Source organism: Alternaria novae-zelandiae, assembly GCF_023758075.1.
Source record: "Alternaria novae-zelandiae strain BMP 2774 chromosome Unknown scaffold_22, whole genome shotgun sequence".
NCBI lineage: Eukaryota > Fungi > Ascomycota > Dothideomycetes > Pleosporales > Pleosporaceae > Alternaria > Alternaria novae-zelandiae.
Window position 1 is genome coordinate 580554 of NW_026056982.1, and position 16538 is coordinate 597091.

A 16538-nucleotide genomic window follows, 5' to 3' on the forward strand; every position below is an offset into this window, starting at 1 on the left:
TCATGGCCATGGATTTTGCTTGGGTCCCACCCCGTTTTTCTGCCAGCGCGGTGCGTGAGTTGTGCGAATAATTTAGTTGTTTGTTCTCTTCTTTGCTTTCGGTGCATTGATCCTCTCTTCCTTCCCCTTCGGACTTGTTCGTTCTTTTCGTTGCAATGTTTGGCGCGAGGTGCTGCTTCCGCGGCGCTACCATGTACCGGAGTCATTGAGCTGCGTGCAACACGGGATTTGGAAGGCCAGGCCGCTGGAGAGAGGAGTCACCACGAATTTGCGCACGCAATTGCGCTGGAACCCTCGACAAACGTTCGTCCAAACGATTTGTCAATACCAAACCAGACGCCGCGCACCTGCACACGACGCATGCGATAGTCACGAGCACGGAGACAGCATTGAGCGACACATGACAGAGACGAGGATACCATTGTATCACTACAACTCAGGTTACTCCTCATGGAGCCGAACAAGAGACGGAGCGCGCGCAACTTTACATGTCAATCATACCTGGACCAAAATCTTCCGTCTTTTCTTAGCCGCTACGCTACGTCTTCGCTGGAAATCGAAACAAAGAGGATGATACAGTATGAGGAAGGGGCAGTCGCCATCATAATGATATGAGAAGAAGTAAATGTGTCGAGCTGGGGAACTGGAATGGCCATCGCTAGCCTGCAGAGCGATCTGCCCGTCTTTTCTTCCATCAAGTCGTAAGAATCATTAAAGATGTCATGTAAAGCTGACGACCGTAATTCGTAAGAACGTAGGCACGTCGGCGTCGTGAAGTTGCGAAAACACCAAACCCAGTCGAATGCGTTGCGAGCGGCACCTGACCGTCGCGGTCACGTTACGTCGACCGAATACGAACAACATAATACCTCACTTGCTGGCTCGGGCAATCAACCACTGGAGAACGGCATCGAGGTTGGTTTCCTCCTTTGCGCTGATGCCGTAGCAGCTCACTTCCCGGTGCGACACTGATTTGAGGTCGAGCGCCTCGATCAGCTCGTCGACGGAAAGCTTGTTGGGCAAGTCGGACTTGTTGCCCAAGACGAGAAGAGGAATGCCCTCGAGCGCAGGCTTCTCTAGTAGGAGCTTCAGTTCCTCGCCAGCGACGGGTAGAGCCTCCTTGTCAGCGGAGTCGACGATGAACCTATGACGATAAGCGACACCTCACCATCACATGAGAGGAGACGTACACGATAGCGTTCACACCGCGGCAGTACCGCTCCCACATGGAACGGAACCTAGGTTGGCCTCCGAGATCCCAACTGTTGCCGCTGGTCAGCAGGTGCGCCTCGAGGCTAGTAGATTGCGCTGCACCCCGCAAGGCTGGGCTTGGCGCTGCAAGAGCCGGACATGCGTGACCAGGGAGAAGATGGAGGGCACTCACCACTTCAAGGTTACATGACCTTTCTGGACACGCTTCATATTGAAGCCAACCGTCGGAATGGAGCTAGAGCCAGTCAGCGCAGGGCCCGACAACGATGGCGCCCGAGGTTGCGCAAAGCAGTAGCATCGGGACACGGATGAAACAACGTCGCCGCCGGCTTGCGCAACTCGGGACGGATGTAGACCTACTCGACAGTAAACTCTCCTCCCTAGAACGGATGGGTCAGCTCGCATTCATCAAAGTTGATGATGTTGACGCAGGAGGGTCTTTCCGCATCAGGAAGATACTCACCGCCAGAACTCTCAACAGCGAAGTCTTGCCAGCGTTTTGCAACCCGATCATGGTAATGTCCATCTCAGTCGCCCTGGATGGTATCGCAGGTTAGCAGGAGCGCCATGTTATCGTCGCCGGTGAGTTTGCTTTTTCTTGGGCGGAAGCTGAGCAGTTGGGCGAGTATCAAATGGCGCATCAGGCAGCCAGGTGGGCATTGCGGTCAGTAGGAAAGGACAGGTAGGCATACCAGAACAGGCGGAGCAGCCAGTCGTAGATGCGGCGGAAGAGGTTCGCCATGGCCGTCGTCAGGGCAGGGGCTGACTCGGTGGAGTTGTCGTCTGGTCGGGAGGAGTGGTGATGTACGGGCGATGGAGGGAAGTCTGGGAACCTTGATCCTTGCTGCGGGGCATGTAGTAGGCGCGATCGCCGTAGTCTTATTGGCAGCAACAGGCAAATGGACAACGTCTCCTTCGATGCGTCGGGGGGCAAAGAGCGCAGGCAATGCCGTGAGGAAGTAGAGAGCAGAGCTGTGCCGCCCTAAGGAAAGCCCGGAGTGGTTCACGCTGCAGCAGAGTGATGGAGCCGCCGCGGCGTGTGACTTTGGCCAGCGCGCTAGCAGGGGTAGCCCAACCATGGATCCGACTAGTCTAGTAAAAAAGTTCGAGCGCAGCGTCGCATCTTCAGTCGCGCTGCAGCTTGCGACCTCACATTCTTTAATACTATACTGCGCATGCCGCTACAGATTGCGCCTTAATTACCTATTCACCGTACAAGCCGCATACGGAATCATGGCGCCTGCCGCACGGGCCGACAGCCCTCAGGAATGGTCGACCAAGGCAAGAGAGCACTCTCGACACTGCTATACCAGGCTAACATGCGCAGTTTGATACCCTCAGGCGGCATGACCTGTTCCGAAACCCTCCCAAAGATAAGACGGCATACCCTATGCTCGCGGCTGCCGTCGACCCCCACATCAACTCGTTCAACACCATCTTCACCCGCGGCGGCCAACTCGACCAGGGCATAAAAGACATCGGCACCAAGATCTTTGTCGATGGCGACCCATACGCATCCCCCGAAGACGCAGGCCAGAGGAACCGTCTCTACCTGCGCATATCAGAAGTCTTCCTCGACAAGCCCGTCCTGCCGCCTTCGAACAAGGTCGCGCTCAAGAACCGCAACATCTATCCCGCCGAGGCCCGCGAACGACATGCTTCATACCGCGGCAAGATGCGCGCACGGCTGGAGTGGAGGGTCAACAACGGAGATTGGAACGAGGACGTCGTGGATCTCGGCGGCATACCCGTCATGCTGAGATCGAACCGCTGCCAGCTGGAAGGCATGTCGCCAGCGCAGTTGGTCAAGGCGAAAGAAGAGTCCGACGAGCTGGGTGGATACTTCATCGTTAATGGCATCGAGAAGATCATTCGTCTCCTCCAGGTCAACCGTCGCAACTACCCCATGGCCATCAAGCGCGGCGCCTTCACCAACCGTGGCGCCGGCTACACCCAGTTCGGTATCACCCTCAGATCGATGCGACCCGACCAGACCTCGCAATCGAACGCCCTGCACTACCTCAGCGACGGCAACGTCAACTTCCGTTTCTCATGGCGCAAGTCAGAATACCTGGTTCCCATCGTCATGGTGATGAAGGCTCTGGTCGAGACGAATGACCGCGAAATTTTCGAGGGTCTGGTCGGTGCAGCCGGTTCCGAAGGTCTTGAAGAGAAGCAGTTCGTCACCGACCGAGTAGAGCTGCTACTCCGCACATACAAGGTCTACGGGCTACACACCAAGGCGAAGACGCGGGCATATCTGGGTGGAAAGTTCAAGATTGTACTTGGTCTGCCCGCCGACGTCGCCGACGAGGAGGCCGGTACGGAATTCCTCCGCAAGATAGTATTACCCCATCTAGGCTGCGTCAATGTCACACCAGCTCAGGATGCCGACAAGTTCAGGATGCTTCTCTTCATGACCAGGAAACTCTACGCTTTGGTCGAAGGCGACTGCGCTGTCGACAACCCCGATGCTGTACAATTCCAAGAGATCCTACTAGGCGGACAACTCTACGGCATGATTTTGAAAGAGAAGCTAGAAGAGTGGCTCAACAGCTTCCAACTTGTGCTGAGGGAGTGGGGAAGGAAGAACGAGTACAAGCCTTTCACATCCCAAGACTTTACCAAGGACTGGAACTCCAAGATCCTCCGACGAACAAACATGAACCTGGGACAAGCTCTGGAGTACTTCCTCAGTACTGGTAATCTCGTCAGTCCAACGGGTCTGGATCTGCAGCAAACTTCTGGATACGTCGTGGTCGCTGAGAAACTCAACTTCCCTCGTTTCATTTCACATTTCAGAATGGTGCATCGAGGTGCCTTCTTCGCACAACTGAAGACAACAACTGTCCGAAAGTTACTTCCTGAGGCGTGGGGATTCATGTGCCCTGTACACACTCCTGATGGATCGCCCTGTGGACTTCTCAACCATTTCGCGCACAAGTGCAAGATTGCCACTTCCAACGTCGATGTCTCCACGATTCCCAACCTTGTGGCGCAACTAGGCGTATCCAGCAAGTCAGCCGCCTCTCTTGAAGCGAGTGTGGTCGTACAACTGGATGGCCGTGTCTTAGGCTTCTGCTCGCCCAAGCAGGCCAAGACCATTGCCGATACACTCCGTTACTGGAAGGTTGAAGGCTCGCACAACGTGCCATTAGAGATGGAGATTGGTTTCATTCCCGGATCCAATGGCGGTCAATATCCCGGTGTCTATCTCTTCTCACAAAGCTCTCGAATGTACCGACCTGTCAAGTACCTGCCTCTCGGCAAGCTCGACTACGTAGGACCGTTTGAGCAACCATACATGTCCATCGCCTGCACGGATGCCGAGATCGTTTCTGGCGATTCGACGCATGTTGAGTTTGACCCAACCAACATCTTCAGTATCATCGCCAACCAAACGCCTTTCTCGGATTTCAACCAATCGCCCCGTAACATGTACCAGTGTCAGATGGGTAAACAATCGATGGGTACACCAGGAACTGCTACAGCATATCGAACCGACAACAAGACCTACCGCCTACAAACCGGTCAAACTCCGATCGCGAGAGCCCCGTTGCACAACGAATACGGCATGGACAACTTTCCCAACGGAATGAACGCCGTCGTTGCTGTCATCTCCTACACCGGATACGACATGGACGACGCTATGATCTTGAACAAATCTTCACACGAGCGCGGTTTTGGCCACGGAACCGTATACAAGACGAAGATCTGCGACCTCGAGGAAGGCAACCGAAAGAGCCGAGCAGCGAGGTCAGTGACCAAGTTATTCGGCTTTGCCCCTGAGGGCTTGGTCAAGGCCGCATCCAAAGAGACTCTTGACGAAGACGGTCTTCCACGTGTTGGCACTATGCTGCGTCACGGCGACGTTATTGCCGCATGGCACATTGTGTCATACGACGCAGCTACCGGCGAATACGTTAATCGCGACGGCCAGACGCAGTTCTTCAAATACAAGGACGATGAACTTGCCTTCGTAGAAGAAGTCCGCATCATTGGAGCCGAAGACGGAACGCAACCCTGCCAAAAGCTCAGTATCAAGCTGCGCATTCCCCGTTCTCCCGTCGTCGGTGACAAGTTCTCTTCCCGTCACGGACAGAAGGGTGTCGTCAGTCAAAAGTTCCCCACACCAGACATGCCCTTCTCCGAGAGCGGCATGCAACCCGACGTCATCATCAACCCTCACGCCTTCCCCTCGCGTATGACAATCGGTATGTTCGTCGAGTCGCTAGCCGGAAAATCCGGTGCGCTCCACGGCATGGCTCAAGACTCAACGCCCTTCCGTTTCGACGAGCAAAACACAGCCGTCGACTACTTTGGGCACCAGCTATCGAAAGCAGGATACAACTACTACGGCAACGAGCCCATGTACTCTGGAATCACAGGTCAAGAACTCCACGCAGACATCTACATTGGTGTGGTCTACTACCAACGTCTCCGTCACAGTAAGCATCTCCCTCCCTACCATCCCACCCCCATCTACTAACAATGACGCAGTGGTAAACGACAAGTTCCAAGCCAGAACCACCGGCCCCGTTGTCTCCACAACCGGCCAACCCATCAAAGGACGTAGCAAGGGCGGTGGTATCCGTGTCGGAGAAATGGAGCGCGACTCCCTGCTTGCCCACGGTACAGCCTTCCTACTGCAAGACCGTCTGATGAACTGTTCCGACTACACGAAAGCTTCCATATGTCGTACTTGCGGCTCCTTCCTCAGCACTACACCTACCGTCGCTGAGTACGGCCGTAAGAAGGATCGGAGCGGCAAGGATCTCACGATCCGCTGCAGGAGGTGTGCTGTCTTGGCGGATGCGAATAGCAGCAAAGCGGATTTGTGGATGGATGCCCAAGGGATGCGGTATAGTGGTGGTGAGGACGTCGCTGTGGTGGCGGTACCTGGTGTGCTCAAGTTTTTGGACATTGAGCTTGCTAGTATGGGTGTGAGGCTGAAGTTCAATGTTGGTCCATAAAGGAAAGGAGGAAGTACAATTGCTGGGATGAGAAGGGATCAACGACACGAGAGGACGTTTGTTTTACGCATTTTCATCGGCGTAACTTTGGTTTTTATGATGTCGGTCCAAAAGTTGGCTTTTAGCAGCATCTACGGGCGTTCTTGGTGCACGAGATGGATTAGTAGTAGTGTAGAGTGTGTCGCATGGATTCAAACAATACGCTTTATGTGTTACTTTATCGTCGTTGCGGTGATATAAAACTTGCATAAATATCCTATGTGAGTCCAAACGCCAAAGCTTATCTGCCGCCCCGGATCCAATGCAACCCAACCCAGGGTATCATCGCTTTCATACAGTCATAAACAATTCGACACGACAAGAAAGGGTAAAGACGAAGACGCAGCTTAAGCATTCGCTTGCACAACTTTGAAACCATCCGAGACCATTTTCTGAATGTCCTCGTCCTTGTGCTGAAGCTGGTTCAATGCATACGCGACATCGTTCCACTGTCTCTCGTTCTCTGCTCTCGGTAGCCTGGATGCAAGTTTGGCTGCTAGCTGTTTGGCATGTTTGTCCTAATTAAAGTAAGTATAAGGTTATCAACACGGTTAGATCATTCAAACGTACCTTTTCGATGAACCCAGCCAGGAACTTGACGATCCTCTTCAGGGCATCCTCGCTCAGTCCTGAATCCGCGCTGAGTACACTGAACATGTCGATGAACTGGTTGTACACGGCATTGTCCTTAGTGGACAGCTCGGTGAAGAACATGCGCGCCATATCTGCAATCTTCTTGTCGCTGTCTTCGAGACATTTGGCCATTTCGCCTAGCTGGCCCTTGACCTTGACTTGACCGGCTAGGATCAGGAAGGTTAGGGTCATGAGACATGTTCGCTTGACGCTTGGGTCGCCATCGTTCAGACGGCGGTAGAGGAAGTCGGTGTTCTCGTCGATGAGATGGTTGAAGCATACAGCCATGTCGCCGAGTGCGACGACAAGGTTACTGCGCACAACAGCGTCCTGGCTTCGTTCGAGGATGGTGAGCAACAGACCGAGGTTCGTCTCACAGTACTCTGAGCTGACACACATGAGCTTAGCTAAGCACAGTGCAGCTTGTGCTTGTAGCGTCGGGTGGTTATACGACGTGTTGTTGGCGCAAATGTCTGCTACGAGGGGGCCGAAGTTTGCGAGGAGGGATTGTGGACCATAGAGCAGTTCGCGTTCACGAACGTGTGCAATAGCTTCTGTGAAGTCATCTTCGTTCGTTCCCGCCATGAGCTCTAGATCGTCTTCTTCAGGCGCTGGCGTTGGTTCTTTGGTCGAACCCCGCTTCCGCCCCTTCTTGAGTGGTGTGGGTCCCGACGAAGACATGGATTTTCGAGGTGTTGGTGCCATCTTGTCCTTCTCAGCCTTGCGACGCTTGAATTCAAGCTCACAAAGCTCCAAATGAACGATTTGTTTAATGGCAATGTGTCCGACAACAAAAAGCAGTTGCGATAATGCAAGCGCCGAGTTCTGCTTTTTCTGTTGTGGTTCCTCAGCTGCAGGCGCGTCGGGCATCTCCTCATCTCCCTGATCGACCTCCATTGGTTCTGCAGCACTGGAACTCGACGTCGGCCGTGACTCAGCTTTGGTTTGTCCCGCAAACACACGCTTCGTAACTTTGCGAATGATCTCGGAGCACAAAACGTCAGGATGTTTCGAGAGGACGTATATAGCACTGATGGCTTGTTCTGCAACGCCAAACCATTCCTTGCTATCGGATGGCATCTCTGTGATGGCGGCCAGTCTGACAAGAACTGCGTGATCGTTTGGAAGCTTGACGGTCTGTACTGGCTTGTCGTTCGAGGCCTGCCTTCCAGGTGGTGGACTCATGCGGCGCAGAGCTATACAGGTGTATCGAGCCAGACCCAAATCGCGTCGGCCGAGCTCCCCGAGACCAATGCGCAGACATACTTCCATCTCCTCGACGATGATCTGTGGAGCCGAAAGTGCGAGCATACCCAGGACGATGATTGCTCCACGGCGCTGGTTCTTGGAAATGTCTTTCTTCTGGTATCCATATATTTGCCAAAGCTTCTGAATAACCAACGCGTTGACTAGCCCCTGCTTCATCATGGTGCTGAGGAGCTGCTCGAGTGATGTGAGTTCAGCGGGGGTTGTGCCAAATGTCAGACTGATCATGTTCTTCGAGATGTAGTTAGCAACTGCATTGGCATCAAAGCCAGGTGGCGCGTCGAAGAAGAGGCCCTTGTAGCACTCCAACAGATGCGTCTGAACACCCTTGCCTTCGTCGCTATTGCCCTTAGTCCAGATGAGACGCAACATCCTCCGGATCCCGAGCTTCGCATTCGCAATCTTGTACGCGTCGATGGTCACAAAGAAGTCCATGGCCTCGATGACTTCGCTCTTATTCTTGGATGACAGCAGTTGAGTGACCACCTCAGCGGCGTCGTTGAGGACTTCGATGAACTTGAGCGCTTCCATCAGATACTTGCGTACTGCCTGGAATTTCTCCAGTTCTTGCGCGGTCGCAGCGTCCCTCTGTGCCTTTGCAATTACAGCAGCTCTCTCTTCCTCGGACATCTCGGATGGATGTTGGGGTACTTCATCGTTATCGGCCTGAGTTGCGTCTTGCAGTAGAGTCTCGTCTACAGTCTGTTCACCAGGGGCACGCTCGCGTAGCTCTTCCGGGGGCTGTAAGGCGTCGATCTGAGCGTCGACATCGGCTAACCTCTGTTCCCAATCCTTCGTCGATAGCAATCCACCGTCAAAGGTAGTGAAAGGATGGGTTGAGATGAGCTTCGCGAGCAGCTTGACTGCGTTACGACGTACATTACTGCTCTTGTCTTCCAGACTACGTGCAGCGAGTTCCGCGACCTTCTGCCTGCGCTTGGGGTATTTCTGCTCTAGATCTAACAGTTTGATATAGACTTGCATCACTCGAGCACGGCAGTAGGGGTTGATGTCCAGGAAGCGGTCCTGTAGGACGTCGAAGAAGATTCGAATTTGTTGCTTGTGTTGCTCGCTGCGGTCGTCCTGGCTCAGCTTGCTAAGCATGATGATCAAGTTTCCGCACACCTCAATAAGAGCGCAACGGAGGGTATATGACTCGCTGTCCAGTAGGTTGGCGAGCAATGTCATTTGGCGAATGACAAGATGCGGCGTGAGCTCGGAGATTTTGGTAAGAAAGGTCGAGATGGACTTGGGCCCCTTCAGATCGGTAGAACTAAATTCTTTGCTGCTGATGTCCTTCAAGACGTCTTCTGTGAGCTGTGGATAGTCGAAAGCGTCGGCTAGTGTGAAGAGGAATTCGGCCATGGGCTCTGACAGATGCTCGAAGTATGTCAAGCTCTGGTTGATGGACGTCTGGGCGGCTGTCATGGGTGTTAGTATGGGCACTTCTTTGAGTCTTCCTCTACCTACTGTATGCATGCCCATGAGACTTGACGGCAAAACACAGAACCCTGAAGCAGTGACTCCGTATGGCGTTGCTCTTGACTCTGGCCTCATTCTCGAGGATGTGGTATACTGGCTTGGTGAAGAGGCCGATGAAGGTGTCTCGCTCCGAGGTGGTAACGAAGATTCGGCCCAGCTTGAGCCTCAGCACCTTGCTCATGCGGTCGAGAGCCGTCTCTAGTTGCGCTGAGGCATCCCAGACGACGTCTTTGCCGCCTCCCGCTTTCGTCTTTGTGGCCTTACCCCGCCCCCGCGCTGCTGGTGCAGAGGCAGACTTCTCAAGCGCTCTGGTCTCGACGGCAGAGATGGTCCATCGGAGAAGGAAGCCATACATCTCCAGCAGGTTCTTGTGGTGTGGTATCGCATCTTGGTCTTCGGCTTCGAGGTCGGCGTGGATGATGTCGGTTTGCGTGGACAGCGCCGAGGAGATGAGGTCGAGGATCTTGCTGAGGATGGCTGGCGGTATTTGCGACGAGTGCCTAGATAGTCGGAACAGTTTAGAATTAGGTTCCGTGTCATATTGTTTTGTATCCTGTGGATATGCGGGGACGCACTTCAAGAGAAACTGCAGCGTGTCAAACACAGAGCTGCGAGTAATCGCATCTGGACTCTCCGCCACGGCATCGACCACAGGATTCAGCTCGCTGTTGATCAGTCCGGGCGACGACAGCGATTCTGGCTCATCTTCGCAGTCTTGCAGCGCCCGCGGGGCCTCGGGGGTGGGTATCGCGGAGGGATCGCTGTCGAACAGCTTAACCGCCTCATTGATGTCAAAATCCACCCGGGCGTCCATGATGATCAGAGTCGCTTGGGGAAATCAGAAATCAGAAACAAGAAGCGACGAAATGAGCGTCAGGGTTAGGGTGGGGTGTTTGCGCCGTGAAAGTTAAGATGCGGCCGCAACCGTCGCACATGCACCGACCCAGGAAGGCGCGTTGCAGCTGTTTGTTGGTGGTCCGAGCGTCTGCCATCAGTCTTCCCCTTTCGGCCTAGCCAGCCAGGGTCCAACGCGTCGGCCGCCATACCGCGAAGAAAGATTCACGCAGCGTTCAACACAACATCACAAGCCACGCGCACCATGGCAAAGGCACGCACCTCACTGCGTCATGCAGAAGCAATCGACGTTCATGAAGACGATATGGGAGAGGACCAGGCCGAAGAGACACAGGACGAAAGCATGAACCCGCTCGACGAAAGCGGGCGCACTGCCGACAGCAGCGACGAAGAAGTCGAAGATTCCGTTCAGGAAGATATGGCACGCTTCGAGGAGACATTTGTCGGAATCAGCAAGCGGTTCCGACTGATTAACCGCATTGGAGAGGGTATGTCCTACATCATTGGCTTGCAGCATGCAGGGTAGCGGGCTGGACTTACGCTTTCCACAGGAACCTTCTCCACCGTCTACAAGGCTGAGGATCTCGAATATACCAAGTACAACAACGATTGGGACATCGACGAGCGCGAGGAGGCTAAATCTCTCCCAGCACACAAGAGGCAACCCGCCAGAAAGCCCCGCTACGTCGCGATCAAGAAGATCTACGTCACGAGCAGTCCGATACGCATCTTCAACGAGCTCGAGTTGCTGTTTGATTTGAGGGACGCGGATTCAGTATGTCCGCTCATCACCGCCTTCCGCCACCAAGACCAGGTCGTCGCTGTGTTGCCCTACTACCAGCACCGCGACTTCCGCGATTACTACCGCGACATGGGCATCTCCGACATGCGCTGTTACTTCAAGAGCCTATTCACTGCACTTGCAGCGGTACACAAGAAAGGCATCATTCACCGCGACGTCAAACCTACCAACTTCCTCTACAATACCTCGCAGTCTCGTGGAGTCCTTGTTGACTTTGGCCTCGCCGAGCGAGAGGGCACAGACTGGCACAACTGCGCCTGCCACATGTCGGAGGAGGACCGTCGATACAGAATATCACACAGTGTCTACGCGCAGACACAGTCAGCAGGCCACACCGCTTCCGCATACCCCAAGAATGATACACGCAACAGCCGCCGTGCCAACCGCGCAGGTACCCGTGGTTTTCGTGCGCCTGAGGTACTCCTCAAGTGCACCCAGCAGACCTGCTCCATCGACGTTTGGAGTGTCGGTGTCATTCTCCTGACCATGCTCTCGAAGCGCTTCCCGTTTTTCCACAGTGCAGACGACATCGATGCGCTCCTCGAAATCACAACCATCTTCGGACGAAAGAAGATGCGAGAGACAGCCCTCCTGCACGGCCAGGTATTCGAGACCAATGTACCCAGCTATAGCGAGGGTGGGCACAGCCTGGAGAAGATCATACTCTGGTGCACAGGCCGCACAGGCGACAAGACACAACCAAAGAGGGAGCTAGATGAGGATGAGAAGGATGCTGTCCAGTTCTTGCACCGCCTACTGGAATGCAATCCTGCGAAGCGCATCACAGCAGAAGAAGCGCTCCACCACCCTTTCCTAGTGAACGCTTACGAAGAACATGAGGGGGACGATGACATGAAAGAGGAGTTTGTAGAGGATTAACGCCATCAATCACGTCTATGATGACGATGTATGAGTAATAGCATGGAAGGCGTATAACGGCATGGGCATAGTACAGGAGTTTTGGCCATTTACAGAGCGGCGACTCAATGAGTTATTGCGATACCCTTCCGTACGGTCAAGAGCATGTTCAATATACTTTTGCTCAATAACGATCGTACATTATGATACATTTGAGTCAGTTTGATCCCGCATGGTTGACTGCTAACGGAAGCATAGAGCGATGTCATTGGGATAAATGCAGATTCATTCTCATTTCTCATAATCAAAGAAGCAGGGCTGTTCACTCCAGGAACGCTAATACGTCCAAGACGACCGTGTCCTCCAATTCGTCGATTACTCATCCTGAGCGCATTTCTGTGTCATACTGCGGATCTTCTCGCCAAACAGATAAACGAAAATACCCAAGAACATCAGTGCGGCCACAATGCCGCCGCAGATATTGAACGCACCCTCATACCCAGCCTTCTCAACGAAAGCGATCGACCCGAACGAGATTCCAAAGCCAATGAAGCCTCTGAGCGAGCAGATGAGAACGAGCGCAGCATCGATGCGCTGAGGATAAGCATCCATGCAGTACACGAAACTGGAAACGACGATACCGACGAAACCGAAGTACTCGACATTGAGCGTGACGGCGATGCCAGCCCAGCTCCAGTTGTTTGGGTTCTGCGCCGTCATACCGTAGATGATGGTCGAGATGAGGATAGACACCAGCGGGATGATAAGAGCGAGGAGACGGTATTCCGGCTGACTCACACCATCATTCCTCTTACTCATCGTCTTGACGATCAAATCGCTCAGGGAACCGCAGAAGAGCGGGACTGCAACGGCTGTCGCGACCTGTCCTGCGAAAACATAGCCCAGCATGTCGAAGTTCCAGAGGTAGGGCGGTTGAACGAGGACGCCGGCGAAGAGGGCGGACATGAGGACGTAGATACCGAGGGCGGCGGAGTTTATCAGGATGAGCCAGAGGATGTTGGGGAACCAGATGATTTGGAACATTTGCTTCCAGCAGGAGATTGCTTCGGACCAGTGGGCGTGGCCTTTCCAAGGAAGCATGTCTTTGACGAAGGAGCGGGGTGCGTAGTTGATGGTGTCTAGGGGGCGCTTGGTGTTGGTTGTGACCGGGACGAGGGTGCCGTCTTCGTCGATGCCTTGGCCGTCTGGGGGGTGTTAGTACATGTGCTGGACTATGTGGTGTAGGTCGACTTACTCAGTGCCTCAAGCGTGCGCTCGTACTTTGTCTCCGCGACAAAAATGATGCTGAGGACTGCAATAGCTCCGCTCAGACATCCAAACACGCCGTACCACCACCTCCAGCCCAGATCATTCGCGAGATACGAACTCGCTACGATGAGTGCAGCTGTACCAAGCGTCTGCAGCGCACAGAACCACGCAACGACATGGCCTCTCTCGTGCAGGTAGAAAATCTCCTGTACGATGATCGGGCACAGCGCTTCAGCTTGGCCGGCAGCAATCGACATGACATCTCTGCCTGCGATGTGCGATTCCAGGCTTCCGCTGTAGGCGCACCAGAGACAGCCGAAGGAGAGCACGATGGTCGACATGAGATAGACGGGCCTGCGGCCGATGGCATGGGCTACGGGGATCGCGAGGAGGTTACCAACGCCCATATAGAACGCTGGCCAGGTTGCGAGGTCGCTGGTCTTTGGGTCTCCGCCGTATGAGGCTTGTACGATGGGTAGGATGGCGGTGATGCCACTGGCCATCAGGTTTCCGGTGGCAGCGTAGAGGCCGACGATGATCAGGATGATGTACTTTTGCCATTTTGGGAGATTCAGAGGATCTATGTTTGTTAGCGATCCTCGTCTTGATGGTTTTGATGGGTCGGGGCTACCATTGGGATCTCTGCTCGGTGTTGGGATCAGCACAATGCCATCCTCGTCGTACAGCCTGATGGTGCCAACCACCGGCCTGGCAGCTTTCTTATGGGCATCAACTATCTCGATGTGAGCGCTGGCTTCGTTCTTCGAGTCGTGAAGCGCCATGATGGACGTCCGCTGATGCCTCGAAACAGAGAGGCATTCCGCAGAATTTGTACACCTCCAGCTCCGAAGTGGACGCAGCTACCAGCGCCATGACATCTGCGTCGTGACTTGGAACAAGACTCTGAGCGCAGTGCAACCCCGGACCTCGCCCGCACTGGGCCGCGCAGCCCAATAAGTATGCGAACGGATTGTGGAGGAGCGCGGGCTAAGCTGAAAGCAGGTGTGGGGATAGCCCGGTCCAGGCAGGGGGAAAAGCTGGGAACGACATGGGGGACACGAGACGAGACATGCGGGGTACGCGCGTACCGTGTACTTACAGGCCTGGGAGATTTTGAGCCTCAAGCTCCTCGGCAAATGTTCACCACCCACACCACGTACGTCACCTTCACGCACCATGAGCGAAGCCGGCATCAAGACATCGCAGCGCGTGAGCCGCTCGTGCGTCGAGTGCAGCCGTCGCAAAATCCGCTGCGACAAGAAATCCCCCTGCGCGCCCTGCGTGCGCCGCAATGCCGGAAACTCCTGCCGCCGGCCGATCGTCCGCGTCAGGGGACAGCTAACCGTCTACGCCGACTCCGATGCTGCCAGCGCGGAGGATGTGCAACTCGAAGACCTCCTGCGCGAACGAGGCGCCTTGCGCGCCCAGATTGCTGAGCTCGAGACTGCTCTTGCGCTGTCGAAGCCTTGTGCTCATAGCCGCACCAGCGAATCTACAGACTATTCTGCACCGTCGGCTTCCCTGGAGGACTTGATCCCGGCTTTTGAACAGTTCGACATCGGTATCACGACCAATGCTGCGCGTGAGGGTGGCGAGAAGGATCTCATAGATAGACTTTACGAACCTGCTGCGGATCCCATCTATCTGCTTCTTCCCAGTAAAGACGCTAGTATCCAACTCGTTACCTTCTCGCTCCAAACGCTGGGTTGGCTGCACTGCGCCGTGGATGCTGATGTGTTCTTCGGAGAACATGAAGAGTTCTGGCAGAGTACGCAGCTCGGTGCTGGCATCGATCGCGCACGGAGACCTTGGCTGGTTGTCTACCTTGCTGTCCTGGCTGTGGGCATACTCTATTCCAACCCAGACGAAATCCCCGATGTCAACCAACTACCTCAACTTGGAATGCCATTGGACAATCCTGTTTCTATTGCAGTACACACGTCTCGTCTCTGGTATGAGGCTGCGCTGAAAGAGTTAGAGAGGTATGGGTTTGCAGGCTCACCTTCTCTCCCTGTTGTTCAGGCCCTGTCAGTACTGACACTATGTCATTCCAACTTTGGTGAACACCAGCGAGAGTGGCTCATCACCGGCTTTGCGACAAACATGGCTAGATGCCTTGATATGCACAAGCTAGGGAATGAAGTCAACATCTCCAAAGACCTGTGCAAAAGACCGGAGTGGTCGTCCCCTTCTCAGCGAGAAATGGGGCGTCGGTTGTGGTGGGCTTGTGTTATCCGGGATTGGTAAGTACTGGCCACGTACGCTTTGGCCCAATCGATCTGACTGACCCTCTCTAGGCTTGGAAGTTGGTCTCGACCGCCATCAATTTCACCCGCCAGCTTTTGCTGCCATGTATCGACCATCACCAGCCAGGACGACTACATACTACCCAGAACACCCATGGCTGATAGTCCCGCTTCTTTCGAGTCTGGAAATCTCGCTACTCCTTCACCGGCTCATTACCATTCAATCATGTGCCGTGTCTCTTACATAGTCTACATCTACATCAAAGCCAACACACACCAGACGAATTTGAAGTTCATCAAAGCCATCGAGGAGGTTCAGACTGTTCGACGAGACCTGCCTCTGCATCTATCGCTAAACTTTCCAGCCAATGAAGACGACCGGATATGGGAGTTAGAGTACCCTTGGATACCATTCCAGCGCTATCAGATTCACTTCGTTATTGACTTCTTATTGCTGACCATCGCTCGTGTGTTGTCACCGGAGAATCCAGATGATGACCCAAACTTCAGACAGCTGGCCCTCCAGTCGGCGAACAATCTTCTGAGCTACTACGCGAAGCCTGTTCCTAGGGTTTACAGGTTAGTTTGGGTTATATCTGCGTCAACAGTCGCAGCTGCTATATACGTATCGTTAGACATGCTTGCCAACCCGCATGACTATCGAGATGACGCAAAACTCCGAATCATCAACCTCCTAAGAATGGCATTTACTGAGCTGAGAAAGCACTCTGCCGTTGCCGTCCATGCAGCGAAAGGCTCGGCTGTACTTGAGGGACTTCTGCCCGTGCTGGAACGACACGACACTGAGCTTCCTGGAACGTCACGTACGATACACGAACTCCTGCAGCAGCTGTCGATGGCTGATCACAGCAACACCAACGACTTATCCAACTCGGCGCCTCC

General features: G+C 54.2%; 5 protein-coding genes across 5 annotated transcripts; 2 read left to right on the forward strand and 3 right to left on the reverse strand.

The window, feature by feature from the left end:
• Positions 1 to 870: 870 nt before the first annotated feature.
• J4E88_009146 (uncharacterized protein) lies at positions 871 to 1954 on the reverse strand (the record flags this gene model as incomplete). Its single annotated transcript, XM_049402751.1, has 6 exons — positions 871 to 1144; positions 1191 to 1262; positions 1385 to 1447; positions 1573 to 1592; positions 1676 to 1748; positions 1905 to 1954. 6 exons carry the CDS (start codon positions 1952 to 1954, stop codon positions 871 to 873), a joined length of 552 nt encoding a protein of 183 aa, XP_049251606.1.
• A 648-nt stretch (positions 1955 to 2602) lies between these two features.
• ACR2 (DNA-directed RNA polymerase I subunit RPA2) lies at positions 2603 to 6185 on the forward strand (the record flags this gene model as incomplete). Its single annotated transcript, XM_049402752.1, has 2 exons — positions 2603 to 5660; positions 5713 to 6185. 2 exons carry the CDS (start codon positions 2603 to 2605, stop codon positions 6183 to 6185), a joined length of 3531 nt encoding a protein of 1176 aa, XP_049251607.1.
• A 386-nt stretch (positions 6186 to 6571) lies between these two features.
• J4E88_009148 (uncharacterized protein) lies at positions 6572 to 10391 on the reverse strand (the record flags this gene model as incomplete). Its single annotated transcript, XM_049402753.1, is given in 4 exon segments — positions 6572 to 6742; positions 6795 to 9544; positions 9594 to 10366; positions 10384 to 10391. 4 exon segments carry the CDS (start codon positions 10389 to 10391, stop codon positions 6572 to 6574), a joined length of 3702 nt encoding a protein of 1233 aa, XP_049251608.1.
• A 313-nt stretch (positions 10392 to 10704) lies between these two features.
• Positions 10705 to 12141, forward strand: J4E88_009149 (uncharacterized protein; the record flags this gene model as incomplete). Its single annotated transcript, XM_049402754.1, has 2 exons — positions 10705 to 10948; positions 11012 to 12141. 2 exons carry the CDS (start codon positions 10705 to 10707, stop codon positions 12139 to 12141), a joined length of 1374 nt encoding a protein of 457 aa, XP_049251609.1.
• A 354-nt stretch (positions 12142 to 12495) lies between these two features.
• Positions 12496 to 14171, reverse strand: J4E88_009150 (uncharacterized protein; the record flags this gene model as incomplete). The annotated part of the gene is made up of 2 exons (XM_049402755.1): positions 12496 to 13325; positions 13376 to 14171. 2 exons carry the CDS (start codon positions 14169 to 14171, stop codon positions 12496 to 12498), a joined length of 1626 nt encoding a protein of 541 aa, XP_049251610.1.
• Positions 14172 to 16538: the final 2367 nt, after the last annotated feature.